General features: G+C 34.5%; 1 protein-coding gene across 7 annotated transcripts in view; it reads left to right on the top strand.

Annotated features, from left to right (window-relative positions):
• Positions 1 to 23,229, top strand: part of RALGAPA1 (Ral GTPase activating protein catalytic subunit alpha 1) — a 222,333-nt gene that overhangs the window by 164,995 nt on the left and 34,109 nt on the right. For all 7 annotated transcript variants that reach the window (XM_033428377.2, XM_049705925.1, XM_012533079.3 and 4 more), the window contains 2 exons: positions 5,594 to 5,717; positions 14,035 to 14,190. In XM_033428377.2, coding sequence (XP_033284268.1) covers positions 5,594 to 5,717; positions 14,035 to 14,190 — 280 coding nt within the window. The remainder of the gene's footprint in view (positions 1 to 5,593; positions 5,718 to 14,034; positions 14,191 to 23,229) is intronic.

Raw genomic sequence — 23,229 nt, 5'->3', positions numbered from 1 at the left:
GGCACTTAAAAAATTACAGCTGTTTTAGATTTACAAGATAATCAATTGCAAAATACAGAGCATTCCTACATACCCTCTTTCGCCCTATACATAGTTACCCCTATTATTTTTATCTTGTATCAGTATGGTACATTTGTTAAAATTGATGAGCCAATATTGATATATTATTATTAACTGAAGTTTATATTAGATTCACTCTTGGTGTTGTACATTGTATGAGTTTTAACAAATGTATAATGACATGTATACTCATTACAATATAATACAGAATAGTTTCTGCCCTAAAAACTCCTGAGTATTATATCCCCTAAAAGTTCAGTACTGTTGTCTGTTCTCTCTTTAAAATGTTCTTCTCCCCTGGCTTCTAAAGTCATGTTAAATTACTTTGTTCTAAAGTAAAACTGTCTGAAGTAAAATTTTTATTTTATTCCTTAGTGACTTCCAAATGGCTGACCAAACTCTTTAGCCTAGAACTCAGGCCATACCAGCCAATCTTGGCTATTTAGGGTTTTTTTACATTACCTAATATTTTTCTACTTGGCTCCTGCTAAACTAGTTATTTCTAGTTTGTCTTCACTGGCTCATTTTCTGCTGCCTTCTCCCCTAACATAGTTTTCCTTCTCACTGGGATATCTCTCGTATCTTCTCAACCCCATTCTTTTCTGCCCATGTACTCCTATCTCTTAATTGTCAGTCATGATTTTGTAGCTGCTTATTACAATTTTTTCCCTGCCTCCTTACTTCTGTTTCCAGGTCATCAGTTCTTTCCCAAGTAACATCCTCCTCCTAATTTTCTCCATTATATTTAGAAGTACCATTTCAGTGTCACCCACACTTGACCATTTCCTTTCCCTTGCCCTTAGTGTTTATCATTATGTCAGTTCTTTCTTCTTCTTATTTCTCACTTCTATCTCTTCTTTGCTTTTCCTACTCCCAACTTCTTGATTCATGTCCTTATTACTTCTTTCGGAGAGAGTTAAAACAACTCTCTCATCTTCTAACTCTTCACCGTCTAGACAATATTCACCACAAGAATAATTTTTCTAAAGTAAAATTTTTATTTTATTCCTTAGTGACTTCCCAGTGCCTGACCAGACTCCTTAGTCTAGAACTCAGGCCATACCAGCCAGTCTTGGCTATTCATGGTTTCTTTACATTACCTTATGCTTTTCTACTTCTTGGCTCCTGCTAAACTACTTCCATTCTCATATGTACCTGGAATATATGAAGGACATCTTCCTTGAGACAGCATAGGTTTCCTTTTTGATATTGTACACCACATGAACACATGACATTTATTTTGCTTTTTTAAACAAATTAAATAATGAAAACAGGTTTCCTTTCTTTTTCTAACATATTGGGTTCAGATAAAAATTCATTCTAAGTATGTGACAGTAAGGCAACATTGAGCTGCTTCTTAAGCCAAGAACCTGGAAAAAACCTGATTACTTGTCTGGAGGATTAGGGCGGAAGAAAATAAAAAGTTACTTTCTTTATAGTCTTCTCTCTCCAGACCATTTATAGATCCTTTGTTTTCTTTGACTAGATTAACTGATTCCTATTCCTCATGGTTGAACCATCAGATTTTTAAATTTCAAATCTCCAAATTATTTGTATTATTATTTCTTTTGCAGTGTATATACAGGGAATCAGAAGTGCTTATAACTTAGCATATTTCACTTTGAACTTTCCAGTAGTAAGCTCATAATATTTTGCCAGTACTGGACATATTGTAGAATATTTATGGCTGCAAGTTCAGTAATCTCATTTTTTCTAATCTTTTTACCTCATTCACTGTTGTGGTACATACTAATCTAATGGCAATCAATATATACCAAGCATTTAGAAGTAGTTAGTAAGTAGAAAAATAAGAAGGAATGCTGAAAAATTAAAATTTGACATAAAAGAGCAGCTAAACTCTGCTTTTTCAAATTTTAAAAAGGACAGATAATATAAAGGTGATTTCATTTTTACTTTTGCATTTTAAAGATTTATTTTCTAATTTTTCCTATATGGCTCATGTATTTCTCTTTTTGATTTATATAGTATTAGGTGAACATTTCTATGCAACTCTTCTCAATTTTATAAATTGTGATTTATGAGTTCTAGCTGATAGCCCTTTACCTAGGAAATTGAGAACACTGAGAGGTCCCCTTTCTGCCAGGATCAGAATTTACACATAGTAGGTCATACTTCCAACTTAAATTCTGACAGCTTTATTGAGATGTAATTCACATACCATAAGATTCACTCATTTAAAGTGTACATGTTTTTAGTATATTCACAGACAACTATCACAGCAATCTAATTTTAGAATATTTCCTTCAAAAAGAAACCTCATACCCATTACCAGTCACTCTCTATTACCCCCAAACATCACCCCCTACTCCCCATCTCTGGACAACGCTAATCTACTTTCTGTCTCTATAGATTTGCCTATTCTGGATATTTCATGTAATAGCAATCAAACATATGTGGTCTTTTGTGGCAGGCTTCTTAGCACAGTGCTTTCAAAATTCATCCATGTTGCAGCATGTGTCAGCACTTCATTTCTTCTTATTCCTGAATAATATTCCATTGTGTGAATATCCTATATTTTGTTTATCCATTCATCTCTTGATGGACATTTGCATTAGTTTCACTTTCCGGCTGTTATGAATAATGCTACTGTGAACATTCATGTAGCTTTTACATGGACATTTTATAGTTGTGTAAACTTCTTTATGAGACTTTCATAGTTTTAGACCTTATTTTTAGGTCTATGATGCTTTTAAATTTAATTTCTGTATATGGTATGAGGTAAGAATCCAACTTCATTGGTTATCTACAACTGCATTGTAGATATCCAGTTCCCTCAACACCGTTTGCTGAAAACACTATTTTTTCCCCCATTGAATTGGCTTGGTACCGTTGCAAAAAGCAATTGATGATAAACATAAAGGTTTATTTCAGGACCCAAGATTCTATTCCATATAGAGCTATATGTTTCTGCTGTGGTAGTACCACAGTCCATTGAGTGCTGTAGTTTTGTAGTAGGTTTTAAAATTGGGAATTATGAGTCCTCTGACTTTGTTCTTCTTTTTCAAGATTATTTTGGCTATTTGGGATTTTTTGCATTTTCCTGTGAATTTTAGGATCAGCTTATCAATTTCTACAAAAAAAGGAATCTGGGACTTTGATAGCACTTGCATTAAATTTGTAGATCAATTTAGGAAATATTATCTTAACAATATTAAGTTTTTCAGTCTATGAATGTGGTATTTTTTTTAAGATCTTTAATTTTTTTCAACAATGTAGCTTTCAGAGTATCAGTTGTGTACTTTTGTTAAATATATACCTAAGTATTTTTATTATTTTTGATGCTATTATAAAAGAAATAGCTTTCTTAATTTTGTTTTTGGATTGTTCATGTTAGTTTATAAAAATATAGTTGATTTTCGTATGTTGATATTATATCCTGAATCCTTTCTGAAGTCATTTATTAGGTCTAATAGCTTTTTAGTGGATTCCTTAGGATTTTTATACACAGAGTCATCTCATCTGCAAGTGGAAGTAGTTTTACTACTTCCTTTTCAATCAGAATACTATTTCAGTTTCTCTAGTTGTTATTGAACTATTCTGATATCCTATTTTCCCTTGAGTTGGTTTTAATAATTTGTGTCTTTCTAAGAATTTGTCCATTTAATCTAACTATCTGATTTTGGGCATACAATTGTTGATAGTATTCCTTAATAATACTTTTTGTTTCTATAAGGTATGTAGTGATGTCTCTCCTTTCACTCCTGATTTTAGTAAATTGAGTCTTTTTTTTCTTGCTCATTCTGGCTATAGATTGATTTTGTTTAACATCTCAAAGAACCAATTTAAAATTTTTCTCTTGTTTTTCTGTTCTGTTTCATTTATTTCCACACTAGTCTTTATTATTGTCCTCTTTCTGCTTGCTTTGAGTTTAGTTGTTCTTCTTTTTCTAGTTTCTTAAGGTGGAAGGTTTAGTTTTTGATGTGAGATCTTTTTCTTTTTTTTAATATAGGCATTTATGTGCATAAATTTACCAATGAGCCCTGCTTTACGTGCATGCCATCAGTTTTGTTGTATTATATTTTCATTTTCATTCATCTCTAAGGATTTTTTTTTCTAATTTCCCTTGAGATTTATTCTTTGACTCATCACTTATTTAGGAGTATATCTTTTCATTTCTACATATTTGTAAATTTTCTTCTTTTATTGATTTCTAATTTTATTCTGTTATGATTAGAAAACATACTTTGCATGGTTTCAGTTATTTCAAATGTATTGAGGCTTGTTCTGTGGCCTACCATATGGTCTATCCTGAAAGATATTCCAGGTTTGCTTGAGGAAAATGTGTTTTTCTGCTACTGTTGGGTGGAGTGTTCTTTAGGTATTTTATACTATTATTCAAGTCTTCTGTTTCCTTGTTGATATTCTTTTAGTTGTTTGTCCATTATTGAAAGTGAGGTATTGAAGTCTCCAACTATGATTATAGAAATAGCTATTTCTGCCTTCAGTTCTGTCTGATTTTGCTTCATGTATTTTGAAGCTCTGTTGTTGGGTGCATATGTTTTTAATTTTCATATCTTCCTGTTATAAGGACCTTTAACATTATGAAATATATCTTTATCTTTTATAACTTTTTTATTCCTGAAATGAGTGTCTTTATTGCTTGAACCGTACAAATACGAGGAATGGGGACAGGCCAGTGGGGAGGAGGGAGAATTGTCAGATTAATGACATACACAGAAAGGAAAAAGGTAAAAGGAACCCCACCCACCCAAACCAACCCCCCACTCCACCCCAGGATGTCTCTCTGTGAACTCCCTATAACATTTTTATGTAAAAGTTTAATGTTAGTATAGCTATGCTGGCCCTCTTGGTTACTGTTTGCATAGCATCTTCTTCTGTTTCTTTTACTTTCTACTTTGTGTCTTTGAATCAAAAGTATGTTGGCGGTTGTTGTTTGCTTGGGTCATTGTTTATTTTCTAGTTAGCTTGGAAAGCCAAATTTCATACAAGAAATTTGCTTTTATGAGCATTTTTAATTTTAGGGAGAACTAAAACTAAAATATCTAAGAACTTGTCAGTTACTCCATACAGTTTTATAATATTTGTGTATACATTTCTTATAAGTACTTTGGAGAAATGGATCATTTCTCACTCATCTCTGTACTCCTACTTAATTTTATTTCTAAAACACAGTCCCTTTAACTCTGGGATTCAGCCACATTGCACAACAGGCAGCTCTTCAGATGCTTTGTGCATTCACACCTGTGTGTCTTTCCTGATACTTTCTCTCCTTCATTTGTCAAATCTTACTTACCTTCACCCAGCTTAATATTACCTTCTCCTTTAAGTTTCTCTCTGTTTCTCAGTCAGAAGTAATCATCCTTTTCTTCTGTTCTGAGCGCAATTTTGTAACTTTTATAATTTTTTACTTATAATTACTTGTCTCCCTTAGTAGATTATAAGGTTTAATTCATTTTCATCTTTTTATTGCCACGTATTTAGAAGTTAATTATTGGATGAATGAACGGATAAATTAATGATTAAGTGAACGGTGAAATCTTTTGTTTTATAGCCGAGAGACACACAAGATTGCAGTATTTTATGTTGCTGAAGGACAAGAAGACAAACATTCCATTCTCACCAATACAGGAGGAAGTCAAGCATATGAAGATTTTGTAGCTGGTCTTGGTTGGGAGGTATTGTTTTTAAATTATACAAATATTTTATTTCTATTTGGAAGCAATGGTTTTCTTTTTCTCTCTAGCTTATTTTAGAAGCATTATTTTAGGAGACTCAACAATATAACAATGGGTTTGATATTGTTTCTGCCTTATATCTCATCTACAAAGACGGCAGCAGTTGGGACTTAGGAAGGTTTTTGACTGTTTCATCATTCACTGTATTGTCAGAGTGTGCTAAACTCCTAGACTTAAAAGATCTGGATTTTCCTCACAGTTGTGACCGCTGGACTAGTGATCTTCAAACGAAGATATGAATATCCTAGGGCTATCCCAAGGATTCTAGGGGGCATGTTGGCTAGGTTAGTTTTGAGGAGATAAGTTTCTAGATCCTCAACTTTACTACAATTAATTCCGGAGAACCCTTCTACAGTCTCTTACCTCTCCTTTTCTGTTCTTCATCTTTGTAAAAGTAAGGCATACCTATTACTCACCTGAATCCTGCATTGCCCTGGAAGGTTTGGCACCAAAAAAGGGACAGTTCATTCAAGAGGGCATGTTCCTGAGAGAGAGTGTCTCTAATGGCAAAGCAGGAAGTATTGAAAGGTGCTGTATTTTTTGTCATCCCGGCAACCAACAACCCGGCAACCAACTCATGTTGAAGTTCCTGAACCAAATCTGTCTATCTTAGAATTATAATTCAGAAGTGAGGTGTTTGTCATAGAGATTTTTATTAGTATGTTTATTTAAATTGTAAAATTATGAGTCAGACATGTTCTAACAGAAAGTGAATTTGATGTGTCTGATTGATTTGTCATTAATAGCAGACATTTTATATATATTGTATCAGCCAAATTTGTGCTCTAAGATTTTGATGAAAATATATTTAAAGTATATAGATATAACATACAGTATACTGGAAATTGTATCTTTTGTAACAGCTTAAACTTATGATGACAATTTTCATCGTAGTTGTCGATTTAATACATAGTTTCTCAATATTCTTGTAGAGAGTACATGAGCAAAATTATTGAAGACCACTGCACTAGACTGTAAGTTCCTAGAGGGCAGGCTCTTTCATCTTCCTTTTTCTTTTTAAATCCCAGTCCTTGCACAGTGTCCAATGCATAAACCTTTAGCATTCAATATATATTTTTATAGCTGATCTAACCTGCTATTTCACTGAGTTACTTTAGTTCTCTTGGCCTTTTGCTTATTTGTCAAAAGCAGTGTGCTTTTTTACCCAACAGATATGTAATATGCAGTTCATTTGAGATTATGTATGTGAAAGTGGTTTGGAAAGTGTAAAGAAATGTTATAAATATATGTCCTGTTAAAAAAACAAACTAGAAAAGTATTAGTAAAAGCAACGGACATTTGAAAAAGAACAAATTAGGAGTACTCACATTTCCTGATTTCAAAACTTAGTACAAAGCAGCTCTAATCAAACAGCGAGTTACTTGCACTAAGGATACATATAGCAATTAATGAAATAGAATTGAGATTCCAGAAATAAACCCACACCTCTGTTGTCAGCTGATTTTCAACAAGGGTGCCAAGACCATCCAGTGGAGAAAGTCCTTTCAACAGATGGTGTTGGAGTAGCTGGATAGCTGCAAGCAAAAGAATGAAGTTGGAATCTTACCTCACACTGTGTACAAAAATTAACTCAAAATGGATCATCAAAGACCTAAATGTAAGAGCTAAAACTGTAAAATTCTTAGAAGACGATATAGGGGTAAATCTTTATGACCTTGAATTTGGCAGTGGATTCTTTTTTTCCACCTTTATTGAGACACAACTAACAAATAAAAGGTATTCTTAGATATGACACTAAAACATGAGCAACAAAGGAAAATAACTAAATTGGACTTCATCAAAATTTAAACTTTTGTGCATCAAAGGGCACCATTAACAAAGTGAAAAGATAACCCACAGAATTGGAGAAAATAATTGCAAGTCATATATGTGATGAGGGACTTGTATCTAAAATATACAAAGAACTCACCAAAACAATAATTAGAAGGCAACCCAATTTAAAAATGGCTAAAGGATCGGAATAAACATTTTTCCAAAGAAGATATACAGATGATCAGTAAGTACAGGAAAAAATGTTTGACATCATTATCAGAGAAATGGAAATCAAAATCACAGTGATATACCACTATTAGGTTGGCTAGAATCAAAAAGTCAGGTAAGGGCTTCCCTGGTGGCACAGTGGTTGAGAATCTGCCTGCCAATGCAGGGGACACGGGTTCGTTGGAGAAAAGAAGATAGACCAACAGGACTTCAGGACCAAGGAATGACATGATGGTGAGTTCTCAGGTTTTCTTTTTGCCTCACATATCTTGGACTTGGAGTTGAAGAAGCCAGCAACCTAGAAATATCAACAAGCACAGGACAAAAAAAAACCCAACAAAAGCCTACTCTTTCTAACCAAAGGATCAGGAAAGGAGCAACCTGGAAAGACAGAAAACATTTAAACAGTAACTGCTCTACGCCAACCAAACACCACAGAAAATACTGTGACCCTCATCCCCACCCCTGACAACAAAAGTGGGTTAGGAAGCCTAGACTTCTACCCTTACAAGACTATAATGAGGGGAATTCCCTGGTAGCACAGTGGTTAACAATCCATCTGCCAGTGCAGGGGACACGGGTTCAAGCCCTGGTTTGGGAAGATCCCACATGCCGCGGAGCAACTAAGCCTGTGCAACACAACTACTGAGCCTGCGCTCTAGAGCCTGTGAGCCACAGCTACTGAGCCCACGTGCCACAGCTACTGAAGCCCACGTGCCTAGAGCCCATGCTCCGCAACAAGAGAAGCCACTGCAATGAGAAGCCCGCTCACCGCAACTAGAGAAAGCCCACGTGCAGCAGTGAAGACCCAACGCAGCCAAAAATCAATTAATCAGTCAATAAATAAATGACTATAATGAGGCATCCTGAACATCACCCTGGAGTAAGATAGTATCAGAGAAGACCAAATAGAAAGCTAAGAGTTTCATCTCTGCCAACTGGTAACAAGTCCCCCATCCATGTCTAACACCACAGTGTCAGTGGAGACTACATGAGGAACCTGGAATTTCGGCCCCACCCAGGCATAATGAGGTGCCTCTCCCCCTCTACACTGGAGTCAGAGGAGGTCTAGTGGAGAATTAGGCCTTTCACCGTCACCCAGTGATAATGAGACCACCTCCACCTGGCCATAATGAGGCTGAAAGCCCCTGCTTCTCTGGAGCTGTGTTGCAAAACAGCCAACTAAAACAGAAGGTTTAAATAAGATTCATGGTCTCATAATATTGAAATGTCCAGGCTTCAACCAAAAATCATACCAAAAACCAGGAAGGTCTCAAACTGAATGAAAAGAAGGCAATAGATGCCAACACCAAGATGACAAAGATTTTAAAGTGACTATATTAGAAATGCTTCAACAAGCAATTAGGAACACAGTTGAAACAAATGAAAAATAGAAAGTCTGTGCAAAGAAATACAAGATACAAAGAACTAAATGGAAATTTTAGAATTGAAAATATAATAACTGAAATAAAAAACTCAGTAGATTGGCCCAGCAACAGAGTCAGGTGGAGATGAGGGTACAGAAAGAATTAGTAAATTGGAGCATAGAACAGTAAAAGTTAATCCGAACAGCAGAGAGAGAATAGACCTAAAGACGGTGAACAGAGCAAGGAACAGACCTGTGGGGCTATGACAAAAAAATCTAACACTCCTGTTATTGTGAGTCCCAGAAGGAGAGGAGAAAGAGGTTGGGTCTGAAAACTACTTTGAGAGATAATGTTGAAAACTTGCCAAATTTGGCAAGAAAAATAAAGCTAATAAAGCTACAGATTGAAGAACCTGGTGAAAACCAAATAGGATATATGGAAGGAGATCCATACTAAGACACATCATAATTAAACTTCTGAAAACTAAAGGCAAAAAAATTTCAAAAGTATCCAGAGGAAACTTGTACCTATCTATATGGGTACAATTAGAATGATAGTGAATTTCTCATCAGAAACTGTGGTGGCCAGAGGAGGTAATATTTTTCGAATGTTAAAAGAAAAAAACTGTCAACCCAGAATCCTATAGTTAGCTAAGGAATAAAGCACAACATTCTCAGATGAAGGAAAACTTAGAGAATTTGTTGCCAGCAGACCTGCCCTAAAAGAACCACTGACAGAAGTTCTGTTAACAGAAATGAGATGATAGAAGGAACTTTGGAACATCAGGAAGAAAGAGCATGGCAAGAAAAAATATGGGTAAATTTACTTCTCTTGAGTTTTCTTAATTATATTTGATGGTTGATGCAAAAATTATTTTACTACCTGATGTGTTTCTAAATGTAATGACAGGGACTTCCCTGGCAGTCCAGTGGTTAAGACTCCATGCTCCCAGTACTGGGGGCACGGGTTCGATCCTTGGTCAGGGAACTAAGATCCCGCATGCTGCAAAAAAATAAATAAATAAATGTAATGCCATGAAAATATTCATTATATTACATTATATTACAAACAAGGGAGGGTAAAAGGACATAAAGTGAGGTAGGGTTTCTATATTTCACTCAAACTGGTAAAATGACAACATCAGTAGACTGTGATAAGGTACGTACATATAGTATAATACCAAGAACAACCAGTAAAAAAATATAACAAAAGTACACTCTAAAAATGATAAATAAAAATGGAATTCTAGAATATGTTCAAGTAATCCATAGGGGGCAAGAAAAATAAAACAGAGAAAATAAACAGAAAACAAAAAATAAAATGGTGAGCTTAAGCTCTAACGTATTAGTCATTACAGGAAATATGAATGATGCAAATATACCAATTAAAAATTGGCAGAGTGGGGCTTCCCTGGTGGTGCAGTGGTTAAGAATCCGCCTGCCAATGCAGGGGAGACAGGTTCAAGCCCTGGGCCAGGAAGATCCCACATTGCCACGGAGCAACTAAGCCCGTGCGCCACAACTACTGAGCCTGTGCTCTGGAGCCCGCGAGCCACAACTACCGAAGCCCATGCACCTAGAGCCCGTGCTCCACAACAAGAGAAGCCACCGCAATTAGAAGCCCACGTACCACCACGAAGAGTAGCCCCCGCTCGCCGCAACTAGAGAAAGCCCACATGCAGCAATGAAGACCCAACATAGCCAAAAATAAATAAATAAATAATTATAAAAAAATAAAAATAAATTGGCAGAGTGGATTAAAAAACGTGACTCAGGGCTTCCCTGGTGGCGCAGTGGTTGAGAGTCTGCCTGCCGAGGCGGGGGACACGGGTTCGTGCCCCGGTCTGGGAAGATCCCACATGCCGCGGAGCGGCTGGGCCCGTGAGCCATGGCCGCTGAGCCTGCGCGTCCGGAGCCTGTGCTCCGCAACGGGAGAGGCCACAGCAGGGACAGGCCCACGTACCGCAAAAAAAAATAATAATAAATAAACGTGACTCACCTATATGCTTTGTAAAAGAAACTCACTTCAAATATAACAATATAGGCTGGTAGAAAGTAAATGGATAGAAAAAATTATATTGTGCAAACCTTAATCAAAGGAACGCCAGAGTAGCTGAATTAATATTAGATAAGGTAGGCTTCAGAGCAAAGAAAACTACCAGAGATGAGGGGACATTATATAACAGTGATAAAAGGGTCAGTCCACTAAGAAGACTTAACAATCCTAAATGTGTGTGCAGCAAACAACAGAACTGCAAAATATCTGAAGCAAAGCTGATAGAACTGAAAGAAGAAATAGACAAGTTCACAATTATAAATGGAGATTTCACCCCTCTCTCAACAACTGAGAGAAGTAGACAGAAAATCAGCAAGTATATAGAAGGACTCAACACCACCACCAACCAACAGGATCTAATTGCCATTTATAGAACACTCCACCCACCAATACCATAATACATATTATTTTCAAGTGCCCATGGAACATACACCAAGATAGGCCATATATGGGCCATTAAAACAAACTTCAGCAAGTTTAAAAGCATTTAAATCATACAGTGTTTTCTCCATATACAGTAGGATCAAACTTGAAATCATGAACAGAAAGATAATGGCAAAATCTCCAAATGCTTGGAAAGGTTACATGCCAAATAATTCCACTTATATAACTTCCTTGGAATGACAGTTTTAGTAGTAAAGAACAGGTTAGTGATTGCCAGGGGTTATAAAGGAGGGTAGGGTAGGACGGAAGTGAGTGTTGCTCATGTAACAGGGCAACACGGAATCCTTGTGGTGATGAAAATGTTGTCTCTGAATCATGTCAATATCAGTATCCTGGTTATAATATGATTGCATTGGGGAATCTGGGTAAAGGGTACATAGAATCTCCTTATTATTTCTTAAAACTTTGTGTAGGACTTCCCCGGTGGCGCAGTGGTTGAGAGTCCGCCTGCCGATGCAGGGGACACGGGTTCATGTCCTGGTCCGGGAAGATCCCACATGCTGCGGAGCGGCTGGGCCCATGAGCCATGGCTGCTGGGCCTGCGCGTCCGGAGCCTGTGCTCCGCAACGGGAGAGGCCACAGCAGTCAGAGGCCCGCGTACCGCAAAAAAAAAAAAAAAAAAAAAAAAAAAACTTTGTGTAAATCTATAATTACCTCCAGGTAAAACATTTAATTAAAAAATAGAGATCTGCAAGTGTTACAGAATTATTTATAGCAAAGGAGCACTAAACTGAGACTTTCTCCTTTACATAATCAGAGAATTGACCTGAAAGTAAATAACTTTCTCACTAAAACAAAACAGAACAAAAATGTACACTAAGATACCATTTTTTAACCTAACAGATTAGCAAAGGTCATAAAGTTTGTTAATCTATTTGAGAGCATATGAGGGAAACAGGCACTCTCATGCACTGTTGGTACCATCTATGGAGAGCAATTTGGTAGTCAGTTTCAAAATTAGATGTGCACATGCCCTTTGACTTACATTTCTACTTTTGACTATCTGTCCTACAGATCTACTTTCACAAATGCAGCATGACATGTGTTCAGTGTTATTCACTGTAGCATTGACTGTAATAGCAAAAGATTGGGAAAGCCTAAATATCCGTCAAGTAGAGCGCTAGTTAAATTATTGTACGTCAAGAAAAGGGACTTAGGTGAAGCCATGAAAAAAAAAATGAGAAGGCTCTTTACTTAGTAATAAAGAGTATTTTTCAAGGTATTTTAAATGCAAAAAAGCAAGGTGCAGAACATTGTGTATCCGTGTTGTGTGTGCACATGTGTACATACATACATGTGTATATGTGCATACATAGCTTTAAAATTTTAATTGTATATAGAGAACATTTTTGCAGGCATACTTAAATTGCTTTCTTGGAGTGGAACTGAGTAGCTAGAGATGAGAGATATGGAAGGAAAAATTTTGCTGTATCTTTTGAACTTTTAATTGTATGAATGTATTACTGAGTTAAAAAATAAATCTAAAATGTAAAATGATTGAGGAAATCTTGTAGTAATGGCATAAAAACTAACTTGTTATTCATACATTCAGCCATTAGTAACTGATATTGATAGTTGAGATGTGTTCAGTTCACACAGTGCAGAAATTTGCTTTTATAGGTTTCCACTTTTTCACATATTTATATTTTGTTTTTTACAAGCAGGTGCATAACTGGTTTCTCTGAATGGATAAATACAAGCAGTGTTTAAATTTTGTTTTTTCTTTACAATATTTCTTTGATTTTCTACAATGAACACAAGTTGCTGGCTTCTTTGCATCACACAAGTCCAGGGGATATCGTCCAGTGCAACAATCCTGATAGTAAATATATTTATAATCGGGAAAAAATGAGATTTAAAAGACTTTGCACAGATTAATTTGTACTTTTTTAATGCATTTGAAGTGTAGTTCTACATTTTTGTATTTTTGTTCTGGGCTATGATAGGTACTAATAATTAGGAAGCCAATTTCAGTGAGTAAATATGACACAATTAATCGTTTTATCAAAGTGACATCACTGTTTTAACTTATCCTCAAATCATTTCCAGTCTTGATTTTTGCCACTTGGTTTTTACTCTCTGCCCTCGGCGTCCCACACAGCCCTTACCATTTAGCACCTCGTAGCCTAACAAGAGATGCATAGTGCACAGCGATTGATTTCTTTGCTAATTAGTTCCTACTAATTAGGGACCCTCAAATACTTAAGAAAATCTACCAGTGTGACTTGAATAGTTCTAACTGATAATTCTGGGTCAAGCCATAGTTGGTAACATGCAGAAGGCTTCATTCCTCATGTTTTTGCAAAGTGAGAAATTTGAGTCTTTTTCCATAGTGAGGTTTTTAGTTTTGTTTAGTTAATTAATATTACGTGTCTTTTCATTGCTTCTAGGTAAATCTTACAAACCATTGTGGTTTCATGGGAGGACTACAAAGAAATAAAAGCACTGGATTGACCACACCATATTTTGCTACCTCTACAGTTGAAGTAATATTTCACGTATCAACAAGAATGCCTTCTGATTCTGATGACTCTTTGACCAAAAAAGTAAGTGCTAAGAAAAAAAGTGCTCAGAGTTAAAATCTTAGTAATACATAAAATATGTAAGCAAGTCATCTAATTGATCAAGAACTATTTCTGAGTACTCCTTTCTTCACCCAGTAGTGTCTTCAGAAACAGTTGCAGAGTAAACTCTGTTTTCCTTAATGATATGATTGAAAGTTATAGTCTTAACAAAGCATTTGCCTTCAAGAAAATGGGCATCTGACAAATTGAAAAACTTCTGTAAATGTTCAGATTGGTGAAATTATAATTCAAGACCCCACACACGGAGAGATATAATGTTTATATTGATTGACGGAGAGGAAAAAAATTAAAATGTGAATTATTACAAATCACTTAAAATATAATGTGCTCTCATAAATTTTAACTAAAACTAATATAGCAGATAAAATAAGCATTAATTCATTAAAATAGATTTTACTGCCTTAGAATATTTATGGGAGATATAGTGGAATGGTTTTGATGGCCCATGTCTTTTAAAACCTACACCACCATTTTGCTGTAGCCGGCACCAGCATTCAAAAATCACTCTAGTGACACAGACATACCTCAGAATAAAGCTGTGTGTGTTCAATCCATGTTTAATTTTTTTAGGGAGAAACATTTTTTTAAAGTGAACCCTTGTCCAACATTTCTTTATCTTCTCTTCTTCCTCCTACTCCTCAGTTTACTCAAAACTACTACTGAATGTAACCAACTTAATATCATAGATCATTTTACTTGGTACTCTGTTATCATGTTGCCTGATATCGAATCTCTTCATACTTCATTAATAGCCTATGAAAACAGTGTTATCCTTATACTCTTTTGAAAAGGAACTTCAGAATTCCTCTCAAATATTTTATAAGATTGATTCAGTACCCTTGATGCCTTTTGTTTACATTTTAGAATACTGTTGGAAATTGCCTACTAAATGAGTAATGGTTAGAACAACTAATATATGGATGCTGATTAGATTTGAATGTGTAGTAAAGATGGAGGTAATTGATGTGTAGGAAAGTAAGTATATTTAGTAACAGATTTGCTATAGAATATCTTGGCATGTAGTTTTTAGAAGTACAGAATGAGACATGAATACTGACAAGAAAATGGTGAAGAGTTGGATTGGAGTAAAACTTCGTTAAAACTTCAATTAAGCACTTTCTTCCATCACCTCATTTTAAATTTGTATGAAAATAAGCCATACTCAAATTAGAGGCAATTATGAATATAGTACAAAAAGATAAATTATTTTAAACATTAGGACTTGGCAGTGATCCTCATTTTCATGGCTTCGTGGATACAACTTTTAAACCCCGGAGCAAAAGGAAACCCTCTTTTCCTTTTCAAAAGAGTCTAAAATTAATAGTATTTTCAATTGCAAACATAAGAGCAGAACAAAGTATATCATTTTTTGTTGAAAATTTTTTTTAAAGAAACATCAGGATATTTTTACTTCAGTATATTAAACCTGATGGTTAAAAGGTACTTGAAATTTTATTCCTGCAGCCTTTGTAGAAATATCTCAATTAAGTAAGGTTTCTTATTTCCTTCACAACAGTCACAAAGGTCTGTCCTTAATTATTTAAGAAGAGTCTGAAATGGATGTTTAACAATCCATTATCATAGCAAAATTAATTTTGGAGATAACACCATTTAAGAATTGTTAAATGGTTGAGTTCTAATTAAAATTATACCCTTAAATGGTGAAATGTTTCAGTACTGGATTTATTAGAGAATGTTGAGGGATTAAACCTTGAACACTAATAGTTTATTTCATCTATAAGTATAGAAAATTTTTTACTGTGGAAAAATATATATAAAACAAAATTTATCATTTTAACCATTTTTAAATGTACAGTTCTTTGGTATAAAGTACATTTACAGTGTTGTAGAACCATCACAAGTATCCATTTCCAGAACTTTTTCATTTTCACTTGGTTCAAAATATTTTTTATTTTCTCATGAGAATTCTTTGACCCATGTGGTACTTAGAGCTGTGTTGTTCAATTTCCAAGTATTTTGGGCTTTACCAGCTATCTTTTTGTTATTGATTTCTAGTTTAATTCCATCATGGTCTGAGAGCAGACATCATATGATTTCTATTTTTAAAAAATTTTTAAGGTGTATTTTATGGCCCAGATGTAGTCTATCTAGTGAATGTTCCATGTGAGTCTGGGAAGAATGTGTTATCTGCTATTGTTGAATGAAATAGTCTATGAATGTCAGTTATATTCAGTTGATTGATGGAGCTGTTGAGTTCAACTATATCCTTACCAATTTTCTACCTGCTTGGATCTCTTCTTTTCTGAGAGGGGTATTAAAGTCTCCAACTATAATAGTGGATTCTTTTATTTTCCTTGCAGTTCTATCAGTTTTTGCCTCACATATTTTGGCACTCTGTTGTTAGGCATATACACCTTAAGGATTGGTTATGTCTTCTTGGAATACTGACCTCTTAATGATTATGCCACTCTTTATCCCTGATAACTTTCCTTGCTCTGAAGTGTGCTCTTTCTAGAATTAGTATAGCTATTCCCACTTTCTTATTAGTGGTATCATGGTATATCTGTCTCCATCCCTTTACTTTTAATCTATATGTATCTTTGTATTTAAAGTTGGTTTCTTGTAAAGTTGGTTTCAAGCCTCACACAGTTGGGGCTTGTTTTTTTGATCGGCTCTGACAATCTCTGTGTATTTGAACCATTGACATTTAAAGTGATCATTAATATAATTGGATTATTTTACATTTTTTCTGCCATTTGTGGTTATAATTGAGCATTTTACGATTCCATTTTCTCTCCTTTCTTAGCATATCATTTATATTTTTTTCTTTTTAAATTTTTTTCCAGTTCTTGCCCTTGAGTTTGTACTATACATTTACAACTAATCTAAGTCCACTTTCAAATAATACTATACTGGTTCACTGCAAGTACCTTATAATAGCACAATATGCTATTATTAAAGCATATTAATAGCACAATTCTTCCCTTCTATCCCTTGTGTCATTGCTATCATTTATTTCACTTATACATAACCATGTGTATACATAAGCATACATTATCAAATACATTGTTGCCATTTATAATCTTGAACAAACTGTTATGTGTTAGATTAATTAAGAATAAGAAAAATAAAGTTTTATTTTGCCTTCAATTATTGATTCTCCGATGCTCTTCCTTTCTATATGTAGATCTGAATTTCTTTCCTATATTGTTTTCCTTCCCTCTGAAAGGCATTTCTTGTAAGGCGGGTCTACTGGCAGCAAATTCCCTCAATCTTTGTTTGTCTGAGAATATCTTTATTCTTCTTTACTTTTGAAGGATAATTTCACAGGGTACAGAATTCTAGATTAGTAGAGTTTTCTCTCAGCACTTAAATATTTCACTCCACTCTCTTCTTGTTTGCGTGATTTCTGAGGAGAAGTCAGATGTAATCCTTATCTTTGCTCCTCTATAGGTAAAATGTTTTGTCCCCCTCTGGCTTTTCTCAAGATTTTTTCATCTGTGATTTTCTGAAGTTTGCATGTGATATACCTGGATGTAGTTTGGGGGCCTTTTATCCTGCTTAGTGTTCTCTGAGCTTCCTGGATCTGTTGTTAGGTGTCTAACACTAATTTGGGGCAATTCTCAATCTTTATTGCTTCAAATATTTCTTCTGTTTCTTCCTCTCTTTCTTCTCCTTCTATACATAAATGTTACACTTTTTGTGGTTGTCCCACAGTTCTTGGATATTCTGTTATGGGTTCTTTTTCGGTCTTTTATCTCTTTGGTTTTCAGTTTTAGAAGTTTCTATTATTATATCCTCAAGCTCAGAGATTCTTTCCTCAGACATGTCCAGTCTACTAATGAGCCCATCAGAGGCTTTCTTCATTTCACTTACATATTTTTTTTAATCTCTAGCATTTCTTTTTGATTCTTTCTGAGAATGTCCGTCTCTCTGCTTACATTATCCATCTGTTCATCCATCCATACTTTGACTACTTTTTCCATTAGTTCCCTTAGCATATTAATCATAGTTGTAATTCCAACATCCCTGCCATATCTGACTGTGGTTCTGATGCGTTTTCATTCTCTCATTCTTCACACTGAGTCTCCGGCAGTTTGTCAGCTACAGTTCAGGTTTTCCTACTCTGGCACTGGTTCCTACAGAGGTTCCTGCTCTGTTAAGTTGTTATTCTTCATATATGCCTGTCTGTCCAATTTTGGGGCAGCAGTTTTCCCTATGACCTCAATTCTCTGATCTAAGAAGAGTACTGTAGTTGATTTTTCAGTTGTTTAGCTTTTTACTTGTTGTTAGGACAGAGTGGTAACTTCTAATCTCTTTACATGCCAGGCTGGAAACTGGAAATCTCAGAACTTTATTCTCCCAAAAAAGGAACTCTGTATCCATTAACAATAACTCTCCATTAACCCCTCCACCCAGCCCCTAGTAACCTCTAATTTGCTTTCTTTCTCTTTTAATTTTCCAGTTCTAGGTACCTCATATAATTTGGAATCATACAGTACTTGTCCTTTTGTGTCTTATTTCACTTAGCATAATGTTTTCAAGCTTCATTGATGTTAAAACATGTCAGAATTTCATCCTTTTTATGGCTGAATAGTATCCCATGATATATATATACATTTTGTTTATCCATTTATCTATCAATAGACACTGGGTTGTTTCCACTTTTTAGCTGTTGTGAATAATGCTGCAATGAACATTGTCCTGCACGTATTTGTTTGAATCCCTGTCTTCAGTTCTTTTAGGTATAGACCTGTGAGTTGAATTGCTGGGTAATATGGAAATTATATGTTTAGCTTTCTAAAGGAATTGTCAAACTGTTTTCCACAGTGACTGTGCCATTTGACATTTCTCCCAGCAATGCACAAGAGTTCCAGTTTTTCCACATCCTTGCCAACACTTGTTATTAGCTATCCTAATAGGCATAAAGTATTATGCTTTGTGGTTTTTGACTTGCATTTCCCTAATGACTAATGATGTGCATCTTTTCATGTGCTTATTGGCCATTTGTATATCTTCTTTGGAGGAATGTCTATTCATCTCTTTTACCCATTTTTTTAAATTAGATTGTTTGTAATTTTCTTGTTGTGTTGTTGGAGTTCTTTATATATTCTAGATGTTAATCTCTTATCAGATATATGACTAGCAAATATTTTTCTCCCATTTTTGGGGTTGTCTTTTCACTCTTGATAGTGTCCTTTGAGGCACAGAAGTTTTTATTTTGATGGAGCTCAATTTATCTATGTTTTCTTTTGTTGCTTCTGCTTCTGGTATCAGTTCAAGAAATCATTGCTAAATCCAATGTTGTGAATATTTTCCCGTATGTTTTCTTCTAAGAGTATTATAGTTTTAGCTTTTACATTTAGGTTTTGGATCCATTTTTAGTTATTCTTTGTGTATAGTATGAGATAAAAGTCTGACTTCATTCTTTTGCACGTGGCTATCCATTTGTCCCACCACCATTTGTTTAAAAGACTACACATTCCTTTATTGAATGATCTTGGCATCCTTGTCAAAAATCAATTGGTCATCTATGGAAAGCTTTATTTCTGGACTCCCTGTTCTATTCCATTGGTCTGAATGTCCTTTTGCTTTAATTAAATGCTTTAATTACTGTAGCTTTGTAGTAAGTTTTGAAATTAAGTAATGTGAGTTCTACAACTTCATTCTTCTTTTACAAGATTGCTTTTACTATTCAGAGTCTCTTGAGAGTCCATATGAAATTTAAGATGGGTTTTTCTGTTTCTATGAAAAACCGTGTTGGGATTTTGATAGGATTGCATTGAATCTTTGGATCACTTTGAGTAGTTTTGTCATTTTAATAATATTAAACCTTCCAATCCATGAACATGGGCTATCTTTCCGTTTATTTATGTAGTCTTTCATTTCTTTCAGCAATATTTTGTAGTTTTCAACATATATGCCTTTCTCCTCCTTAGTTAAATTTATGCCTTAGAATTTTATTCTTTCTGATGCAATTATAAATGGAATTGTTTTTATAATTTCCTTTTTGAATTGTTCATTGTTAAAAATGCAGCTGATTTTTGTGTGTTAATTTTGTATTGTGCAACTTTGCTGAATTCATATATTAGTTCTAACAGGTTTTGTTGTGGAATCAGGGTTTTCTGTATATAATCATGTTTTTTCAATGTCTCTGTGGAGAAACAAGAGCTTGCTTGGTCCACCATTTTGCTGACATAACACCCTAGAAGAAAATTTTGTGTTTTTTTCCCCCTTTAAGCTAATTAATTCTAAATGTAAAATTATTTACCAATTTACCAAGTGGAATAGTACAAGTATTTTTTTCCAATTATTTAGTTTTTTGGGTTTTTTTCAAATTATTAGAGAAAGACTGCAGGCAATTACATGGCGTAGTATTCCAATTGTTTAGTATCGAGATGCCAGAAATAATGTAACTTTTAAAAATGCAAGCATATGTTTATAATTTTTTTTTAATTTATAATGCAAGCATGCTATTATATTAGTTGTCAAAGTAACTATACCTGTTTTATTCAAGAAAATTACCCTGGCTAGATAGGCTTTTTTTTTACTTAAATAGAGCATTTTAAAGGGTTTATTTGTTTGTTGTAGTGAGAAAATTTCAAAACATAACTTCTTTCACATGTATAATACCTACCAGATAAAAACAAAACCTGTCAAAATTGTAAACAATATGTAATAAAGTGGTATCATTTTGGAAGGTATAGTTCTCTTATATTCTCAAGGAGTAATTTAAGTAACTTTAAGTAAAATCTACTCTTATCAAGGTTGGGGCTAAATTGAAGCAATATTTCACTTAATTCAGTAGAAAGGAAAAATTTACCCAGTCTCATAATTCAATATAAATTATTCTAAACCTTCTTTTCATAGAAATTTTTTAAAAAGTAACATTTATTTCTCTATATATTGAGTTTTCCTTTTCCCTATTATCTGTGATTCTTGCCCTTACTGCTCTTCAGAGTCCTAGTATGTAAGATTTTTCTAAGTAACAGTCTTATATTTTAGCTCTATTACATTATCAATTTCTTTTCAATAAAAGGTTAAATCCTTAAACTTAATCATAGAAACCAGTTTTCTTATACCAGTTTTCCTTAATTAAAAAATCACTTTCTGTATTGGTATTTTTCTCCTGAATTTAATAAATTCCACATTAGTGGTAATAAGTTGAGGCCTAGAACATGTGTCCTGTTACAAATGAACAATTGGATATCATTAGGTTGTCCCCCTTTGCTTTGTACATATATCTTTAGGTGTGTTAATCCATTCAGTAGACACATTAATGAGCACTGGTTGAAGTGTAATATTGAAGGAAGTAAGGCTTGTTGACCTCAGCGTGGAGTTTAATACCTCTAATTAAATTAGATAGTCAACAGTCAGTTTAAAGAAATAGCCATGCCTCTGGCAAGGTAGAATTATGTATGACTCTGGTTCTTTGTTTTAAACTTGATAGGAGAAAATCATTTATATCTATTTTATAGAAACTAATTTTAGTTTTCACTTTGTGTTTAAAATGTGTGGTGATTTTGTAAATTATTTTTAAGCATTTTATTTTCTCAGAATGAGAGGTAAATATCTTTGAACCTCTTTAAGTGTTAGCATTTTATTTCTTGTGAAGAAAGACTCTTTCAAGGATCAAAATGGTAGCGACAGAATTTTTACAACATAGACTATACTTTTTTTTAACAAATTAACCAAACTTTCAGTCTAACAAAGTAGTCTCTGTTAGAAATACTACGCCACCATATTAAAAATCCTGATATAACTCCAGTCTAAGCCATCTGTTCTATAAATTCTCTCTACCTGAGGAAGATTGACAGAAAATGGTTAAAAATAATTTCCCCTTAACTGAGTTTATTCACCCCTAAAAATCAAAAGTGCTGCCAAGCATTGGTATAAAGTGTTCACAGGAGCTTGTCTCATTTCCTCTGTCTCCTTCTTGTAGCCACTTGCTGATACTCTGCTTCATAGGTAGCTGAATCATCCTTTTAGGAGTTTGTTGAAGATCAAGTAGAGATAATTGTAACCTACTTTTAGTTGGACTCTCTAGCCTATCTTTCATTTCCTGGACCCCCCAAAAGAGGGGAAAGAAGCACTTTATTTAAGTCAGTTCCCTCTGAAATATTGTTAGCGTATTGGACAGCAGTTCATTTTTTGTTTTGAAATTTGGTTACAATAGTTTCGCAAATAAATGAGCTCTATCGAACTGCTTAGTCTGATTATAACTTTAAATCCATTTTTCTTTATTTTATCTAGAAATACAGTTAAAGTATACTTCACTTTCCAAATAACTATATGCTAATATAGTCTGGAAAAGGAATTGAAAAACAAACTTAAGGAATAATAAGAAAAATTTTTTCATTGTTTTAGTAGAAGTGTAGTTAAATGTAATAGTTAATAAATGCTATGGAATTATACACATGGTTGTAGTCCTAAATCTAGCCACATTACATAAAATAATTCTGTTTTAATATAATAGACTCTACCTTTAACCCCGATATCTATAAATTTACTCCTGATGACAAGAAATGAAGATAAAGAAACAAGGAAGTATAAATGGTTCAGAGCAGATTTATCTCAGCACTGTGAATGGTTTAATTTGGATGGTATAGCAGTGGCTTCTCATTGCATATAGAATAAAATTCTAATTCCTTACTGTGGCCTTCAGTGCCCTACAGGATTTGGCCACTTGCCTGCCTACCTCCCTGATCTCATCTTCTGTCACTTTCCTTTTCACTTACCACAATCTGGCCTCACTGGCTGTCATTCTAACCTGCCATCATGTCAAGCTCATTCCCATCTCAGGGGCTGTGCACTTACCTTTTTTTTCCATTTGAAATGCTCTTTCATCACATTATCAGGTTTTTTCATCCTCATTGTTCTATTCTCAGACTCACATGACAGTTCCTCAGAGAGACCTTTCCAGACCATCCTAGCTAAAGAAGCCCTCTCTATCCAGTAACACTATCACATTACCCTATTTTATATTTGTATAGCACGTATCACCATCAAAGTGGCATATTTAAATAAAGCCGTAATTGC

This window comes from Orcinus orca, chromosome 2, assembly GCF_937001465.1.
Source record: "Orcinus orca chromosome 2, mOrcOrc1.1, whole genome shotgun sequence".
In the NCBI taxonomy this organism is placed as follows: Eukaryota; Metazoa; Chordata; class Mammalia; order Artiodactyla; family Delphinidae; genus Orcinus; species Orcinus orca.
This window is presented reverse-complemented; position numbering and strand designations above follow the sequence as displayed.